Source organism: Xiphophorus maculatus, chromosome 15, assembly GCF_002775205.1.
Source record: "Xiphophorus maculatus strain JP 163 A chromosome 15, X_maculatus-5.0-male, whole genome shotgun sequence".
NCBI classification, from domain to species: Eukaryota; Metazoa; Chordata; class Actinopteri; order Cyprinodontiformes; family Poeciliidae; genus Xiphophorus; species Xiphophorus maculatus.
Genome location: NC_036457.1, coordinates 18753025 through 18772210, shown reverse-complemented (window position 1 = coordinate 18772210; position 19186 = coordinate 18753025). Strand labels below are relative to the sequence as shown.

Sequence of the window (19186 nt, the reverse complement as noted above, 5' to 3'; positions counted from 1 at the left end):
CCTAAAACGTAAAAATTTAACAAAAGCCTTTAAGTTCTACCAATTATTCAGTGGGTGTCTCCATTGGCTTCTTCCCAGGGCAGCATGGTGAATTAAACAACGGCATACTAAAATAAATTTCTATTTTGGTGGTTTAAAAAGAAAATTGGAACATGTTTGACCATCATCAAACATGTTCCAATCTGAACAGCTCAGATTTCTTTATGATATTCTACACTGAACATGAAATCTTTAACGCAGTTTGAATTTTTTATTTTTTACCCCATCCAGGGGGTCTTTTGTGGGCTCTAGTGTCCCTTATGTGACAGTAGGCTGACAGGAAACGGGGAAGGAGAGGGGGGAAGATATGCGGCAAATATCGTCCGGTCCGGGAGTCGAACCCGCGACGGCCGCGTTGAGGACTCAAGGCCTCCAAATATGGGTCGCGCTATCCCCTATGCCACCACGGCACGCCCCGCAGTTTGAATTTTGAAGCATTTTAATTACATTTGTGAATACACAAGTGTTCTTAATGGCTTCTTGGCCTTAGAACCACCACAGGTTAAGAAAAGCGTTGTGTAGATATAGTTTATACTGGCCAACTCTAGACAGAGTTACACTACCCTGATTTATGGATGTTTTTAGCAGTTTGCAGCAACATATGGCATAGCGGTAGAGTGGGAACCACACAGTATATATGGAAGCTATTTGTCCCCATGAGATCTGTTGCACCTTTGTTGCATGTCTTCCTGTTTTTCTCAACCCATTTCCTGTCTGATTACTTTGAATAAGGCAAAAAGTGCCTTTAGCTATCATTGAACTAAGTGTTAGGTATATTTTGACACGATCTGGCCAGGCCTGGAAATTAGCACCCGCCACTGGCCAAATGCGGGTAAAAGTATTAAGTGGCGGGTAAATCGAAGTAACACACAGTGGCGGGTTGACAATTTGAACCGAAAAAAAAAAAGCTCCACTCAGTTTGAACTTCTGTCCAGGGGAGGACTGACCGTCTGGGATACAGACTAATGCACATACTGTATACGGACGGGCGGCCCTAGGTTGTCATAATTTAACAAAAAAAGTACATGAAATATAATTTTCATCGACCGCGACAGCCCATTGGTTGATTTTACTGACGGACATTGGGTTTATCCAATGAAATCCCCTAGTCCTCCTTGGACTGCCCCTCCCTCCCTTCTAAGTTTATAAATAGCGTCATTTCAGCTAACCGGAGTCCGAGCAAAGTGAGCGGATACGAGACAGGGCAGGTCAGAAAAACTACGATAGCAAAAGGTAAAGAACGCATAAGCCCAATCAGAAAAAAATTGTTGGACTAACCGATAAAAAATCTAACAAACTCTCCCAACAGAAAAATTATATAATAAACAGATCTTTTTTGATATTTAAATGTCATTACCTAACTCTTAGTTCTGATTCTCAAGATGTCTTCTAGTCATTAGGAGGTTCAAGTTCTTTCCTCCTTTGTCAATAACAAAGGCTCTGGGACCAATGTAAAAGGTTGTTTTCCCTTCTTCGCATGCTTTTTTCACCAGTGGCCACAGCATGTTTCTTCTCTGGGGAGAAGTCCTCCTTGAAGCGCAGGTTGCTTGATTTCAGAAAAGATGACTGCTTGGCCGCCTTCCATACCGTATCCCTGTAGTGTCTCATGGAGAACTGGATAATCACTTCTCGAGGACGACCCGTGCCTGTAACGCGACCCAGCCGGTGTACGCTGTCGATGACGTCTGGTAGTTTTTCTTTGCATCCTGGCCGCTGTCTTCTGGCCAATGGAAATAACTTTGCTACGAACATCTTCTCCTTCTTCATTTATTCCCGAAAGCCGCAAGTCCCATCTTCTTTTATAACGTGAAAGTTCGAGCAGCTTATTTTCCATTTGCAGCACCTTTTTTTCTGATTTCTCAACTCTCCTGACGGTTTCTGTCATCTTTTCTTGCATTTCAGCATGGATATAATCCACTGAATCTCTGAGATCACTTATGCTTGCTTGAAGATCGTCCGCTCTCTCGTTTATCGTCAGCTTTGCTATGATATTTTCAGCGAAGTCACGGTCTTCCGTCGGTTTGTGACTTTTAGCCAACATCTTAGTTGGTGTATTTTCTGTGCTCACTTTTTCAACTCCTCCCGACTCGGAGGGCCTCAGAGGCCTGTCCTGACTCAGAGGGACTCGGTGGCCGGTCCTGACTCAGAGGAAGGTCCCGACTCAGAGGGACTCGGTGGCAGGTGCTGATTGTGAAGATGATTCCGACTCAGACGATTCCAACTCAGCCTGACTCGGAGGACGGTCCCGTCTCAGAGGTCGGTCCCGACTCAGAGGGACTCGGTGGCAGGTGCCGATTGGGAAGACGATTCCGAGTCAGAGGGACTAAGAGGCCAATCCCAACTCGGAGGTCGGTCCAGACTCGGAGGCCAGTCCCGTCTCAGAGGTCGGTCCAGACTCAGAGGCTGGTCCCGTCTGAGGCCGGTCCCGACTCAGAGGACTTTCCCAACTCAGCGGCCTGTACCGACTCAGAGGTCGGTCCCGTCTCAGAGGACAGTCCCGAGTCAGAGGCCAGTCCCGACTGAGAGGCCAGTCCCGTCTCAGAGGCCGATCCCGACTCAGAGGCCAGTCCTGACTCAGATCCCGGTCCTGACTCAGAGGCCAATACCGACTCAGAGGCAGGTCCCGACTCAGAGGCCAGTCCTGACTCGGAGGCAGGTCCCGACTCAGAGGCCGGTCCCGACTCAGATCCCGGTCCTGACTCAGAGGCCAATACCGACTCAGAGGCCAGTCCTGACTCAGAGGCCAGTCCTGACTCGGAGGCAGGTCCCGACTCAGAGGCCGGTCCCGACTCAGATCCCGGTCCTGACTCAGAGGCCAATACCGACTCAGAGGCCAGTCCTGACTCAGAGGCAGGTCCTGACTCGGAGGCAGGTCCCGACTCAGATCCCGGTCCTGACTCAAGAGGCCAGTACCGACTCAGAGGCAGGTCCTGACTCAGAAGCCAGTACCGACTCAGAGGCAGGTCCCGACTCAGAGGCCGGTCCTGACTCAGAAGCCAGTGCCGACTCAGAGGCAGGTCCTGACTCAGATTCCAGTTCTGACTCGGAGGTCAGTTCTGACTCAGATCCTAGACCTGACTTGGAGGTCCATTCTGACTCGGAGGTCCATTCTGACTCGGAGGTCCATCCTGATTCGGAGGTCCATTCTGACTCGGGGGTCCATCCTGAATCGGAGGTCCATTCTGACTCGGGGGTCCATCCTGAATCGGAGGTCCATTCTGACTCGGGGGTCCATCCTGAATCAGAGGTCCATTCTGACTCGGAGGTCCATTCTGACTCGGAGGTCCGTTCTGACTCGGAGGTCCGTCCTGACTCAGAGGCTGGCTCAACTCCACTCTTACAGGGTTCTTGAGTCTGAACAACGTCTGAGTCGTCTCCACAACAGACAGCATGTTGAATCCACCTCCAAGCCTCTCTAAGATAATCTTTCTTCAGGTGAATTTTCCTGGGTCGTGCCAGGGTTCTTCGGAAACACTGCGTGAGCTTGTAAAAAACTATCGGGTTGCCACCTTTTATCATCTTAAACAGCAATTTTCTAACTACGTCATCATTGCCGCCGAGAAGTTTAAAGATGTCTTCGGAGAGTTTTATTTCCATCTCATCAAAAAAGATAAAATCTATGTCCTTTAATTCTTCCCACAGTTTTGGGGCAAGCTTTTTGTGGACGGAGTGGGTGTGCTTCATTCTGTAAGCGGCATATCTAGATCTATGACAAGACTTATAAATCAATCGCCAAAGAATTTTTTCCACCATATCTCTCCTTTCATCCTCGGTTCCCCGTTTGATACCCATCTCATTCGAGTCCCTCAAAAATTGTTCAGGACCCATGTCTGCCTGAGTGTAATCCTCACTCAGGCAATTTTCATCTGAATACAAATCCTTATTGGGAAAAAAAGTCTTTCTGATTTTTCTTTTTGTAGATGTAAATATTTTCCTGGGGGGAACAGGATTGTCCAGGTGACGTTTGAATTTTTTCACAATAACTGCGTGTCCATCTGGGTAATCAAGAAGGGCAGTTAAATTCAGTCCAGAAGAGTAGTGGAAAGCATCTCTAGAGAGACTTTGGAAAATCCTTTCACTGAGTTCCTCCGATACTTCTGATAGAACAGCCACATTTACTTCTCCTGTTTTTCTCAACAGTAAAAGCAAAACTTTGCGGTGTTGCTCGCAAAAGGTTTCTTTGACAAGATGCAGAGTTGGTCCATCAGCCACTCTTTCAATGACTTGCCACAAAAGTTGACTGAGAAATTTTCTCTTTCTATAATCTGGGGTTGTTTGACCTGGATGGACTTTGTTTGAGCAAGTTTTTTTAACTTTTACCCAAAAAGAAACCTTAGGTCTCACATAAACTTCACTCTGGGAGCTTTCGTCACTCATCTTTAATGCGCTGTCCAAAATGTCCAAATGAATTTTGTGTTGACTGACCAGAGAATTAACTGATCAGTTGGTGATGTCATGGACTTTATGACATCACAATGGCATCCTTAGAAGGGCCTCATGACACAGACATTTGAAGTCACGCTGATGACATCATTGTCAGCAGCATGGCAACTGTTGCTGGGGTACTAATAGCTCACAGTGAACATGCGCTATGAAAAAAAAAGAATTTGTGGGCACTAAATAAATTTTTCCCACAAGTCTGACCTGGAAGTGACCTGCGCAGGTTCGCCGGAACAGGGGGGGCCAGAGAACCATTGGTCCCTCCTCTTTACCCCCCTTACCCATTTTTATCAGTGTGAATGCTGTAGGCATTCATTCACACTATGGGCTCTTTGCACCTCAGCTTCCGCGTTCGGGGAAAAGCGGCTCAATCGTTTCCGATCTATTGAAAAAGGCTCTTTACACTGGGTGTTTGCAGGGCTTGTCCAAGGTAACAATTAATGAGGTACATCGATCCGAAGCCCCAACAAGTAAGCTGGAGAAAGGTTTAAAGATGTTCGCCTCGTTATACGTTCACAGATACAAAGGTGAGTTTTACTTTCTTTAAACTTTGTGGCTAACATTAGCTTTAGCTTATGCTAGTAGACAATATTCTCTGACATTTTTCTTGTAGAAATGTGCTATTTAAGTATCTAAACATTTTTTATCCATTCTAACGGACAATGTTTTTACCTTGTTTTCAAGTATATTACGTGCGTTTATTGTCGTTAGTGTCAGAGGCCAAGTAACGGGGAATTTACGGTTCAGGCTTTTTGCTTCTGAAGCTTGAGGAACAACAAGCCCATAGCTTAACAGTAGAGCAGCTCTGGTGTCAGAGTTCTAGTTCAGCTGACAGTTCAGGTTCAAAGTTGTTGCTTTTAGATAAATATTTTCACCATTCAACTTTTATGCTACTCAGCTTGCTCTCCTAATGCCAGCTATATCTCTTGGTATTCATAACCTTCATACTTTGTATAATATTCAGCATTTTAAGAATTTTTCACCCATGGGGAAACCTCTTCATCGTGTGGCAGAATTGAGAATTACAATATAAAATGTCCGTTGTGTTTCACAGTTCATGTCTCGGGTCCGCTTCAAACGCTTTTGCCATTTTCACCAAAAGCATTCAGCTTGAGCATTCAGCATTCACACTTGCATTTTTATTGGAAATACACATTTTCTAGTTTTCTAGCATAAAGTTTTCTAGAACCGTGTTTGTATTTGTATTAGCCTTTGGAGGAAATCTATCTAATGCATCATTAATTGAAGTACCCACCAATAATAATATTCATATTATGATATTTTCCACAGAGAAGGAGGGGGACTTAGCGATTCAGGGGATTTATTATCGTTGGAGGAGGATGATGAGGTAGACGTGACGAGGGACAGATTGAGGAAGAGTTCAGTTTAGCTGCTGCTGCTCGGTGAAAAGGAGTGAACATGTTCACGAAGAGACAGGAGGGCAGGTGTGAGTGAGTGGGGAAAGCTAACGCTAAGCTAGCAGGTAGTCAGAAAAACTCTGGGATAACACAGAAATAATGACGGCTGTGGAATTAATAATGAACACGTTCTGAGATGTTTTTAGTAAAAGTAAGAATAATTGTGAATTTCAATAGAAAACATAATAAGTAAGGGGAAACAAATAGAACAGTTAGAGAACAGCTATTGAAACCATTTAAAAATGTTTTAAAAAAAATCACCAGACACATCTTAACTTAATACTATCTGGGGGAGTTGTAGCCTAAATGTGGAAATGTTTAACATCAGAAATGAATTTTAGGGTTAGTTAAATTTGCTGTTAGTAATTACTTCAAGTGAACTTATTGCTTTACACCTCTGTTAAGGTGTCCACGCCTTGTTATGTTAAATTAGTCTGTACACGTACATATGTATGGCAACCTTATTGTCAGTAAATCGGTTTTCATAGAGTTAAGAATAAACCGTATATTTTATATAATTTGCTTATACAGGTGGGGTTTGTAATCCAAAGGAAAAAAAAAAAAACAGTGGCTGGTGAAATGTCTGAGTGGCTGGTAAAAAAAAATTCCCTGCCAGCCACTGTGGCTGGTGGAGAAAAATTTTAATTTCCACCCCTGGATCTAGCGTCAGATCAAGTATCAAGTCCTTTCTTCTGCATGTTGCCTTCTAGTTCCTTGTCTTATTTTCCCAAAACAGAAGTCAACATACCTGAATAGAAGAACAATTCTCTTTGCTTTAAAATCTCCACAGTAAGTGCAATATTACCAAAGAAGGCATTACATCAGGGAAGATTTCTGAAGCCGTGGAATGACGCCTGTGCTTCCAATCGTTTCATGAGCCGATTGCTCTAGATTGCAGACATTTCGTTTCAGCATTTGGGAACAGCTTGAGCATTTCAGTGTTCTTATGATGAGGAAGAGAAGCCTGCGCAGGGGCATTGGGTTTGAAGGTACCAGTGAAGGCGTGGGATAAATCAATCCCTCGAGTCGATTCTGGCTTTACTAACACCCAATACAGACGGATACAAGTCGTGCTTGAACTCCACTGGCCTAAACTAAACGGCATGCACCCTTCAATCTTCTCTGTGTGATGTCACTAAGTGTCAAGTCTACATTTCGGACTGCAGTTTTCCAGTGGCTTTCGAGATTATATTCAAAATTGCCACAAACCACAGCCTGGCAATAATCTTCCTCAGAGTCACTTCGGCTTCCATTCCATGTACCATGATTGCTGTGCAACTTGGAACAAGGGTGTCAATCTTCTACCCAACCAATCTTTGTCAAACAAATGGAAAAACTACATCTGCACACTGGGCACAAACAGGGACAGATTTCAGAGAAAGTCAGATCCTGAAGGTTCCAGAGTGGCTTTTAACTTGACAAGGCCAAGGCTCGCCGCCATCTTGAGTGCAGTTTCTCTTTTGCCAGTATAGAAAGGTCATTTTTTTGACAACACTCATTGGATTGACCAGTGCTCGGAATCTGTAAAAGTCCAGGCAACTGAGAAAATGTAAGAAGTAAAGCACCATCTTCAACTACTACATCTTCCTTCTACCACTTCCTGTCGTCGTCATCGTCGTCGTCGTTTCCACCAGTAGTGACATCTGGTTGTTGATCGCATGACTCATATGATGCGAAAACAGTGTTTGCATTGCAGTTTTGTGAAATACACTGATTTGGATACAGCCACAAAAAAAAAAAACCCGGCTGTGCAGAAATTGACGAAAAACATGAGTTTTTTTGGAAATTGCTATATTTCCATTAAGCAAATTTATTTTCGTAATACCAATTTGCGCAAATTTATGGTCAATGGAAATGCAGCTACAGACAAAGGAACCGGATGAACTAATAAGAGGAAATTGACTACAGTTGTGACTAGGAGAAAACAGGGAAACTGAGGGAGGGAAACTAATGAACACGGGGAGCCGGACTAACACTCAACGACCAACAAAACAAAAGAAAGGAACAATAACAAACTAAGACGATAAACACAACAGAATATGCTTTTATGGAAACACCTTCCTAACAATAAAGAGCAGATAAATGAACTGAATATACAATATAAATAAAAAAACAACAAGAAAGGGATCAAAACGCAAAGACCTGCGAATAGTGACGATAAGCTAAGATCTCGAAAATGAAAAGGATTTGCATTGCCATTACTCATGAAATGGATGTCTCAAATTAAACAACTGCACACAAAAAAACCCTGAGTCTCCCTCCCCTGCTCCAGTCCTTCATGCACAGCTGCCGTCTGCCTGGCGTAGCCGGCAGGAAAAGGAGCATTCATTTTTGTCTGACCCTGAAGGAAACCTGAGAGAGATCCCATTATCTTAGGTATGGCGCTAGATTGTACCAATCAGTGGCAAATGGGCCCAGAAGATCCAAAAACACACACCCTCCTAACCCAGATATGGCCCTCAGCTGGCAGTTTGGATTATGGCTCCCGTCTGTGATGCCGAGCTCTGGAACTCAGCAGCTTTAAAGGAAAGACGAAGGCAATTAAGATGGAAGCGTGGGCCAAATGCGGATTTAGGTCATTTAAGCTTGATTTCTGTAGTCGCGCTCCCTATATGTTAACACGGATCGTTGTTTTAGAAATGCTCCAACTTGTAGCGACTAATCTTATATTATAGAACACACAAGTGGGTGTTCCAGTGGAAAATGTTTTATTCAGACAAATGTGCAGCCATAAATCTCTCACTGATATAAGCTGCTGTTTACATGGATATGTAAACATGGAGATGTCCTCCATTACACGCTTTAGAGAGTGAAACCAAGAATAACATAGCTCACTTTAGTTAAACTCACTGGATTTGTTGCAAATCAGCATCAGGAAATCCCCAAAATGACAATTTTTTTAGGCTCTTTAAATTTGTGGAGTTTAGCCACAGCAACTTCTGTGGCTAATGAACTTAGCTACCGACTCTCATTAGCCACATGCAGCCTTCGAAATGAAGCATTCTGTTCCTCTCCACTAAGCAAATGGATCGGTTTCGTCAATAGGGGATCGATAAAGAGCGCATTTCCTTCCCCATTAGCGACTTACATGTGGGTGATTTTCCTCAGGTTGTAAAACGAGTGCCTCTCCAGCCGCTGCAGCTTCTTATCCACGTAAATGTATCTGGAAGACAGAATCCAGCAAATATTGTCCGTTTTCTTCAAAACATGCATTGGGATTTCATGTTGTAGATCAGCAGAAAGTAGTGCATGATTGTGAAGCGTGAGGAAAATAATATATGGCTTTTTATTTGCATGTTCGGTTTCTTGTCTTCTGACTGGAGAACCTTTGTCCACATGACTTCTAACATTAATATGACTTCTTATAGTTTTGTGTCACATATGGCTGCTTTTCCATAAAGGTCAGATTTGTAGTGAATGGCTAACAGTTCTATAAGACTCTCCCAACTGATCTGTGGATTTCTGCTGCTCATATAAAGTTATACCTTTGACTCCTGGGCTGCATGTGTTACCAGTTTGCATCTGTACTTTGTTGTAATTAGGCCTGTCACAATAACACATTTGGATGGACAAACAATTGTCCCAGTATTTAGTGTGATAAATGATAACATTGTTGTTTTGCGACCATATTCAAGTAATAAGTTGATAATTGCATACTAACACAAATGCGCATTTCTACCAGGTGTTTGCTAATTGCTGCTGGCTAGTCTGAAGGAGCTGAGCGAGGGAGTCGTGGGGGAGAGCTGCTTTGGGAAGCGGAAGCTCGGAAACTGCAAATCTGAGGATGAGCTACGTCTTGAAGGCGGGGCTAGGTCCACCCAGGTGTTTTGCACAACTCAATGGTTGCCATGGGAGATTAAAGGATTTCTCAAACATGCATGAAAGAATCAAAGCCACAATCCAGGTATGTTTTTGATGATGGAATATAACATTATGACATGATGTCAAGCAGAAAAAAAAGTCAATTTTACCTAACACTGGCCCCTTAAGTTTTCTTTCTTCAGTAGGAACTTTAGCTAGAGACACTTGAGGCTCACAGAAAACTTCTCGTCCAAGTCCATCTCCACTCATGCGGATCTTGGACATGCACCAGACAGCTGAAGAGCAAAACTCGAGGGCACTGAAATGTCACGTCTTACTTCAACAGAAAATCTCCACCCCTACTGGGAGTCCAACACACACTCAAAGCTCCTCCCCAGTGAATGTCCGAGCCTGCTGTGGTTTAAGGGCCAACATTCCTACTGAAGAAAACCTTCTATAGGTTTAATTAGGGCTCAGCAATGATACTGAAAAGAGAGCAGATACTGTACTTGGGTGGAGAGGCAAAGGGTAAAACATGGCAGTAAGGTAAGGTATTGCAAAAACAGCAAGTGAATGCAAAAAAAAGAGATGTGAAGATGCATAGACATGCATATAAGAGAGAAAAATAAGCACTTACATCCCTGAGATGTTGACCACGCTGGCAAAAGAATTCGCTGGAATAGACGAGAGTTTGGTGTCAGAAAGCAATCTGGTGAAAGAAAGCAAAAAAACATATCGATCCTTCGTTAATTTTCTCTGCCGGCCTAATTCTGTTCAGTGTGGCAGGAGGATTTGTGTCCATTTACAGGAATCACAAGGTGAGATGGAGAGGTTACCCAAACAGGCAACCTGTCCATCACAGAGCCAACAAAAACGTTTCAGACAATCATGTAAGAGGAAAAGAGAAGAGTGGGGGAAAGAAATAAGTATGTTATGTTTCACTATCTTTGCAGGAACTTCCCATTGACTTTGATTGATTGATTGAATATTTATACGATCACATATTTTATGTTAAATAAATTTTTATTGCTGTTGCAGTGTGCAGTGTAGAAATCAGTTTTCACTTTGACATCAAAGGGGTTTTGTTGCATTTCTTTTCATCAAAAAAGTCACAATCTGTTGATTGAGATAAATAATCTAAAAGAAATCTACGGGGTGAATACTTTTTATTGGGACTGTATGTATAAATATAAAAAAACATCAATCACAATTTAGTAAAATAATGTTTTTGTTTGACAAGTAAAGCCTATTGGCTTAGCTAGGCAAATGTCACCTTAGTTTAGCTTAGCGTAGCGTAGCATTGAGAAATACTCAAAACTCACAATAAACATTAACATTGTAAACAATGATTTAAAAGTACACAAAGATGCTTTGTAACATATATTACATCAGACTTTAATGCAAGGCTAATTATCGCAGGATTTCTTTCTGGATTCTTTTTATTTATTAAAGACACTATTTCTCTACCAGCATCACCAAAAAACTAGACTGTTTTTAAGATCAGGCGCCTGCAACCTAAAATCTATCAAGTGGCCGTTAAAAAAGTGTTTGAGTAGTTATGAGAGAGACAATAAAGCTACTTTCGAATGAATTTCACGCAAAAACCTAGACTTTTAAATTCAAACGCAAATAAAGAACACTATTTTAAGATAAATGGGTAATAATAAGAGGAAAATTGGCTGTACACATCTTTCATGTGACCTTGGTAGGTAACTTTCTTGTGGTGGATTTAGGAGTCTTAACTGGGAATCGAGATTGTAGCCACATGCGACTCTGACATGCTGAATTCCTGGCACCGAGGACATGCAGACAGAGTTAATTCTGTCTCAGCTATGGACAATGTGTAGAATATACCTCTTCTAAAAGCAAGTTTTAAAGCCAGCCTCTTTGTGTCCCTCTCGTTATTCAGAGAAACAATCGGTGAATTCAGAAACCGAGATCTGGACTACAGGTCTGAATGAATCAGAGTGATGTGGGCAGATCAGTAGTCGGCAGACGGTGGAGCACGGCTCTCCGCACGCGCTCTGACAAACTCACACAAACAGAGGGACACAGAACAGATCCTGGCACCAAAACACCGTAGCTGGAAACAGAATGCTGTTTCCCCCAGGAATGTAAGGAGACGTCCGCCAAGCCCACCTTAAAGATTTAAGGAGAAAACTACCACAAGTTATTCTTCAGGATGGAACGTGCTCTAACTAGTTTGCTTTTTATCAAGAGATTTGTCTCATTTTAGTGTAGAATAGTCAATATTTCAAAGCATGAGTTACATATTATAATACAGATCTCACCCTCTGAAAGCTTTAAACTCCCTTCATTTCCTTCTTTATGTCCTAACCAGGGTGCGTAGATGTCCCATGCAAGGCATTTTCAAGTTATTTATTAAGTTGTTTATAAATTATTCCCAACGGTCATTTATTTATCAGTTTGAGAAACAGGATTAGGACTTTTTAGGGATCTATGCCGAACTAAGTTCAGAATTTATCTCATTCAAACTCCAGTCATAAAACTCAGAGGTTGCTCTGAGACTAAAACTGTCCAACCTTTTTTCTTGGAGACTATTTTTCCCTCACTAAATTATTCTCAAATGGTATTCTCGGGGTGTTTAAGGAACGTGCTGTAAAAGGTAAACATTATATCTGAATGCATCGTCCAGATGCAGAAGGGTGTCACACTATGCCGCCCTCTTAGCACTTTGCTTTGCTTTCCACATCTCTGACTGCCAGTGACACATGGAGTAACCTTCACACATAAACGCACTTGCACACACACACAACCCCCCCCCCCCCCCTACACACACACACAAAGGACTCCAAACTGTAGAGGGCACAGTCACCAGAAAAAACACAAAACACATTTGTCTGTCATGCATTCACATTTCATTCTTAAAAAACATACTTTCAGTAATTTTTCTGAAAAACAAAATTCATTCCACCGACTGCGGCAGATCCTTCTCTTTCTGGTAAACGTTAATGTTTGTATTGCACAGCTTCCAAGACTGTAATTAGTATGTCTTTAATATTTTTATATTTACAATAAATGGCAGTAATAATTACTGGCCTGGAAAAACATCTACAAGAAATCATATCCACTTTAAACTCCTTAAAAGGAGTACGGCTTTCCCTCTTAACAGTTTACTGAAGTAGTTTTGGACATTTCTTTCATGCGGATTAATGCACTTGTTCCTCTGGATTTATTAAGGAATCTGTGTAATTATGTCAGAATACTTGTTGATGGAGCCCTTCTCAAAGAAGAACTTCTGTCACCAGTAAGGGGAAAGATAATAAAGTTTTCCATTCCATTCAATAGAAATAATCCTACATTAACTGTAGATATCCTTCTTACAGACTCAATTTACGTAAAACTGTTTCGAAAGTCGAAGCTCATAAATGATGTCGCACCTTAGTTGAGTCCTAATTACAAGCCGGGAAACCAGTGAGATTTGCTAACCTTTATGCTAGTGACCAGGCTACATTCTATTAGCAATTCAAGCTAACAAAATCTGCCCGAAATTCTGATTTCCAAGAACAAACAATATACAAGAACTTAGCTTGTCGTAGAGACAGGTAACAGAGAAAATTTGTGCTGTCACTGTTCCCTCATTAATATAGCTTGTTTTGCTAATCTTAGCTAACTGGTTGTTAACAAATTGTCTCGAAAGTTGGATTTTCTGCAAGGGAATTGTGAACTATTTGAGGTATGTTAGATAACTAGCTATGTTAGCTATGAGCTAGCTAATTTTCTATTTCACCTGCACACTTTTCATACTCTCTTTGATTCCCTACGCCTTAGTTGTATGTGAACACAAAATTATGTAGTTTTAACAGATGGAAGTCTCAACGGCCAGTATGTCAGATGGGTCGTTTATTTCTCAGCAAGAATACAACAAAGTACAAATTCCTAACGTTTAATTTCCTGGCACATGCCAGTCAATATGTGATCTATTTCAGGCTTATTTGGCAGATATTTATACCCGAGAGTTTTATAGCGCTTGAGGGATGGATTCATGTCTTTTGTTCTCCTGAGGTTGCTGGGTAAACTTTGGGCAGGAATGTGAGGAAACTAAAGTGGACACTCAAGGCATGTGGGCCGGTGAATTGAAGCAGTGATCAGGGCATAATTTTATGTGATGGCTGCAACGCAAAGGGTTGTGGAAGGGATGAAGGGATCCTGCGAAACACTACAAGGCAGGAATGAAGATTATGACAACATAGCAGAGAACCCTCTTTATAACTAGGACTGCACTGAGTGAGTCCATCGCAAACTAATTATAAGCCAGAGAAGGATCCGTGTAATAACTTGGAAGCTTCATAGTTGTTTTTAGATTTCCAACAATTAGCAAAACCTTTAGGACACAAGAAAGAGGATAGCAAGGTATGGCATAGAAGACCAGAGAACACGGCAGACTGATCAGGTATAAGCTATGGAGGAGATTCTAGCAGACTGGTAATGGCTGTCTATCTAAACTAAAAGGCTGGAAAAAATAACATGTATCAGAGAAACAGTGCAAGAGGGATGTGGTAACTCTGGAGGAGCTGCAGAGATCCGCACTCTACAAATCTGATTTGATCAGTGCCATTGTTTCACTTTTTGTGTGACACTCTGTTTTCTCGTGGCAGACATCTGTTCACACTGAGCCAGGTTTAGGTTCTGCTAAAGGTTTCTTCTTGTTAAAGGGGAGTTTTTCCTCCACACTGTCACCACATGCATGCCAAGTGTGAGGGATTGCTGTAGTGAATGCTGTAATCAACACGATTCAGTCCTCTGGGAAAACGGAGCACATTTTTACCAAATGGAGTAATAAACTAAACTTGTCTGCACTGTTTGATAATTGACTTTATTAGTAAAATGCCTTGAGATAATGTTGTGAATCAGCCTCGTATAAATAAACTGAAATAAATTGAATTAAATGAACCAAGAAGATGTTGCAAGACTTTAAAACCGATGCTCCCTGACACTCGCTATCAAATCTGACAGAGCTTGAGCTGTTTTGCAGAGAAAAATGGGCAAAAATACCGAGTCCAAAATTAGCACAAGCAAATCCCAGAAGACCTAGAGCTTCTGGGATTTGAAAATGAATTTTCATATTCATTTTACTACTGTCTCGGTGTTACTAGAAGTTCTGTTTTTGGAAAAGGGAGGAGAATCGGGGTGCACTGTGAGTTTTCACAGCTTTCTGGCAACTCTGGTCAGTAGCACTTTGGCTGTTAATTCATGCCGTTTTTCCCAATATATTAATTCCCCATATGGAAGACTGTAAAACGTTACGAACACACTGAACGTCTGATTTCCTCCTCTTTCAACAATCACACGATACCATCTGGTCAATTTCTGTAGGTTAGAAAAAAACAAATGCTGGCTAGCCTTCTGCAACAAAAAACAACACACGTAAATAGACTTCCGGGAGTCAACATGTGTTAATTGGAAAGTTGGCTTCCCTGTTTTCCTACAGCTTGCGTGACAAATGCTGAAGTTAGTTATTCAGTGCCATCATATTATGCCCGAACTCACCTTGAAATTTTGCTTTTTCTTCTTTTATTTATTTATTTTTAAAAAAGACGTGTTCAGACATTTCAAAGTAGAAAAATAGGTTAGAAAAGCTAAATGTGCCTTAACACTAATGGACAGAATAACACCTGAAAAGAGAATAACTGCTTAGTAAAAGACGGCCCTTAAAATCCCCGTGGGTGCACTTTGATGGAATATTATAGCGTAATGGTTTTCTTTCTTTCTTCTTTTTTTTTTTTTTTTTTTACCTCGGGGTTAAGAGCCCTTTTAACATTCAAAATGCATGGGGGGAAAAAAGAAAGAAAGAGAGACAGCAGAATAGCTTTTGCAGATGCGTTTAGTACGCCTACTACTTACAGTGTTTCTGTGCTTGCTGGGAACCTCGGGAGAATATCAATGTCACTGCAGCAGATCGTGTGAGCTCTCCACTCGGAGCAGTTGCCCCTGACCGGGCAGGAGTAAGGCTGCAGCTCGGTGCCGCTGATGGGGAGAGTGATGAGGGTCAGCAGCGCGCATGTTGTTAGCACCTGCGTGCTGGGGCGCGGCCGGGTGGAAGAAGTGCCGATGTCCGAGCAGGTCGCCCTCCTCCCAAATGTCCGCAGCAGCATTTTTGTTTTTACCTGCTGGACGTTGCGTGATTTCCTTTTTGTTGTGGTTGGTGTGTTAGTCCTGAGTGCTCGCCGTGTCTTGCAGGGGCCCCAGACTGGAGGAGCTGAGACGGGTGTTTTTTGGGGGAGGGATGCTGCACCTCTGTGGTGGGTTTTAGGAGGTGGTCTCCGACTTAAGGAGAGGGTGGGCTTACAAAAGGCAGAGTTAGAATGCCCACCATCCAGGTTTCCCCTCCTTCTGTGTGGCGTTGTCGGTAAAAAAAAAAAAAAAAACAAACAAAAAAAAAACGTGCGTATTTTTTGCCTGGTGTAGCCGCAGGGCCGGATTTAAAAGGACAAGGGACACTTGGGTAGAACTGGTTTTGGTCCCCTAACCAAAAAACAAACAAACAAACAAACATTTTACTTTCAATAATGTTTTTTATCCACATATTTGTTAAAACTGTCATCATGTCATGATAGTATTCACATTTTGTAACTTTTTTTGGGGGAAAAAAAATTACTTTTATGAGTAGTTTTACATCACTGTACTTTTTACTTTTACTTGAGGAATATTATTATAATATTATTATTATTATTATGTTGACATTAATTGAGTAAATCTTCTTCAAAAAACTTAAGTGAAGAAAGTACAAACATTTTACAAGCAAAAATTAGATTATACCCACGGAGCTCTTGGTTTTACACCAGCTTTGTTGTTGTAATGTTATTTTTTTTTATCTGCCGATAGGATAGTAGACTTCCTCTGACATATGGTGGAGACAAAAGGGGTAAAAAAAGAAAAAAAAAACTCAAAGAGAAAAATGTTAATGTTTTTATCTTTTATGGGTCTTTAATTTGTTTTGATAATATCATATGTATTATTATTATAGGATTTTGTTATACAGTATAACCTATGAAAATCATATATTTATATATCATTATAATTATTATCCTTATTATTACTACTACTATTATTATTATTTAATATTTCTTTATTTGTAGAATTTACTATTTATTTAATTACTTGTTATGTATTTTCAGTAGTTGTAGGCGTTCTTTTCTTGTTTTCTTTCTAAAGAGCGGCAGCTCCGGCGCAAATGCGCCCTTTTGGACAATGTAGTCCAACTATTACACATTCTTACACAGTTCTAATGCCAGGAGCCTACACTTCCCAGCGTTCCTCGCGGATGCTGCGCTCCGTTGTTTTCCCAGCTCAGACGCGGCTAGTTCAAGTTGCCATAGCAGAATGAAGCAAGGAGACTCTTCTGTTACTTATCAGTGCTGAAAAAAAGTCGACCGGCGTCGTCTTTACAGTACATTTCTCGCATTATTAATTTACCTCATTATTTTTTATCTAATCGTTTTGACGTTTTATCCTAGGGTTTCATTTGTAGGCGAACGTTTGGTTAGCTAGGCGGCTAACGTTCCCTGTAGTTTCCACTTGTTGCTAACCAGCCGGAGCATCCTTCACAACAATGAGCTGGACTGCGGTTTACGGGCTCAAGCGCAGTTTCAGCCGTCGTCACTTAGTCGGATAGCACTGAGTCTTAGCTTAAAACTAAAATGACAAAGCGTAAGTGTAGTTTTCCGACGTCATGTGTATGTTTAGTAAAAAGAAAAAAAAAAGTTCTCAACTATCCCACCCTGCCGATTAACGTTAGAGCGAACAGTTGGCGTTTCTAGTTGTGGTCGCTTTACGCAGTCCGCTGGATATGTCTCAAGCCATGGACACGTCCAGCGAGTCAGAGTCGTACGGAAGGAAGGTGCGGGGACACAGGGCGCGGGGCCGTGAGACCCACCGCAGGTCCATACGGGACAGAAGACATGTCAGCGGGGGCAGGGAAGACGGGCGAGCCGCGGAGATCTCGGACAAAATCAGCACCCTCGCCGACACCTTGCAGGTATGGTTACTACGGAGCCCCTAAGGGGACATGGAGAGAAAAAAAAAGGAAAGAAATCCCGACTTATTATCTCGAGATCCCGACTTATTATCCCGACTTATTATCTCGAGATCCCGACATCAGTACATAACGACCTAATCACAGTCGTTATGTAGATCTGTGGGGGTAGATATATAGATTTTTATTTCGAGCTTGGGCTTGAGTATAAACACATTAAATCAGCGCTTGACAGCAGACATGGATTTAGTATTAGTGAGAGACATCTGAAGAGAGTTTTCAGAGCGCGGGGACTCATTCGGCGCAAGTCCTTTTCCGACTTGGCAGTTTTGGTAGAATTCATTAATAACCAGCTACAGTCCTCTGGACAGCTTCACGGTTACCGATGGATGTACGCTAAATTGCATGTGCATGATATCCTCCTCTGGGACATCTCTGGACCGCAGAAAATGATATAAGTCGTCCTCCATAATCAATGTAGACACACTCCCCCACGTTTACCGCATAAAAACATGCCTTCCCCCCCCAAAAAAAGTAACTCGCGATTTTTCAGAAATGTCGGGATCTCGAGATAATAAGTCGGGATAATAAGTCGGGATCTCGAGATAATAAGTCGGGATCTCGAGATAATAAGTCGGGATAATAAGTCGGGATCTCGAGATAATAAGTCGGGATCTCGAGATAATAAGTCGGGATCTCGAGATAATAAGTCGGGATTTCTTTCCTTTTTTTTTCTCTCCATGTCCCCTTAGGGGCTCCGTAGGTTACAGACGATGCTGGGATTTTTTTTTTACACACGTGTTGGCGTAGATTTATTCTGCGCTAATAAATGTTCCAACAGCCTGCGGACAAAGTGATGTGAATATTTAATCTAATAATGTCTTAAATTTGCACTTTGGATAAACTTTGATTTGCATATGTTTTAGGATACAAGTAGGAACCTGACAAAAGTTGACAAAATGTTGGGTCAGTACAGGGATCACGCAGATGATCAAGCTGAAGCCATGACACTGGTGAGGCATGTTTTTATTTATTATGTATGTATGTAAAAGTTTTAATAAAGATGCTGACTTGGAAGATGCCCACTTTGTTAGGCACACCTGTTTAGCTTTGTGACAAGGTTTTGTTCTTTCTATAAGGCTGGGCAGTAGATATGTGGCTTAGAAATAAAATATAGATTTTTCTTCTTGCTTACTTTTCTAAAAAAAAAAAAGAAACTTCAAATAACAGGAAAAGTGGCATTTATTTTTATTGTCCCTTCTGTGACTTTTATGATGGAGAATTAGAGCCTGGTTGCGAAAATGTTTTGTGTAACTACAAGAATATAGTCATAACATTTAGCGGAGTGGTTTTACCAGAAGAACATCTTCAAATTCTGAAGAATTAAAAAACAACCAAACAAAAAAACTGTCTGTTTAAAACTACTACTTCATTCTTCTAATATTATGACTTTATTCTGGTAATATCAAGACTATTCTCATAGTATTTTGAC

At 41.7% G+C, this 19186-nt stretch overlaps 2 protein-coding genes across 4 annotated transcripts in view; one reads left to right on the top strand and one right to left on the bottom strand.

The window, feature by feature from the left end:
- tshr (thyroid stimulating hormone receptor) overlaps window positions 1–16702 on the bottom strand; it is a 32015-nt gene extending 15313 nt beyond the window's left edge. Inside the window, exons 1-3 of the mRNA XM_005809931.2 lie at window positions 15564–16702; window positions 10336–10407; window positions 8986–9060 (exon numbers count right to left, since the gene is read on the bottom strand). Of these exons, the coding sequence (XP_005809988.1) occupies window positions 8986–9060; window positions 10336–10407; window positions 15564–15814 (398 nt within the window). The 5' untranslated portion in view covers window positions 15815–16702. The remainder of the gene's footprint in view (window positions 1–8985; window positions 9061–10335; window positions 10408–15563) is intronic.
- Window positions 16703–16806: 104 nt separating this feature from the next.
- cep128 (centrosomal protein 128) overlaps window positions 16807–19186 on the top strand; it is a 56292-nt gene continuing 53912 nt past the window's right edge. For all 3 annotated transcript variants that reach the window (XM_023347917.1, XM_023347918.1, XM_014472868.2), the window contains exons 1-2: window positions 16807–17697; window positions 18621–18707. In XM_023347917.1, the coding sequence (XP_023203685.1) occupies window positions 17509–17697; window positions 18621–18707 (276 nt within the window). In that variant the 5' untranslated portion in view covers window positions 16807–17508. The remainder of the gene's footprint in view (window positions 17698–18620; window positions 18708–19186) is intronic.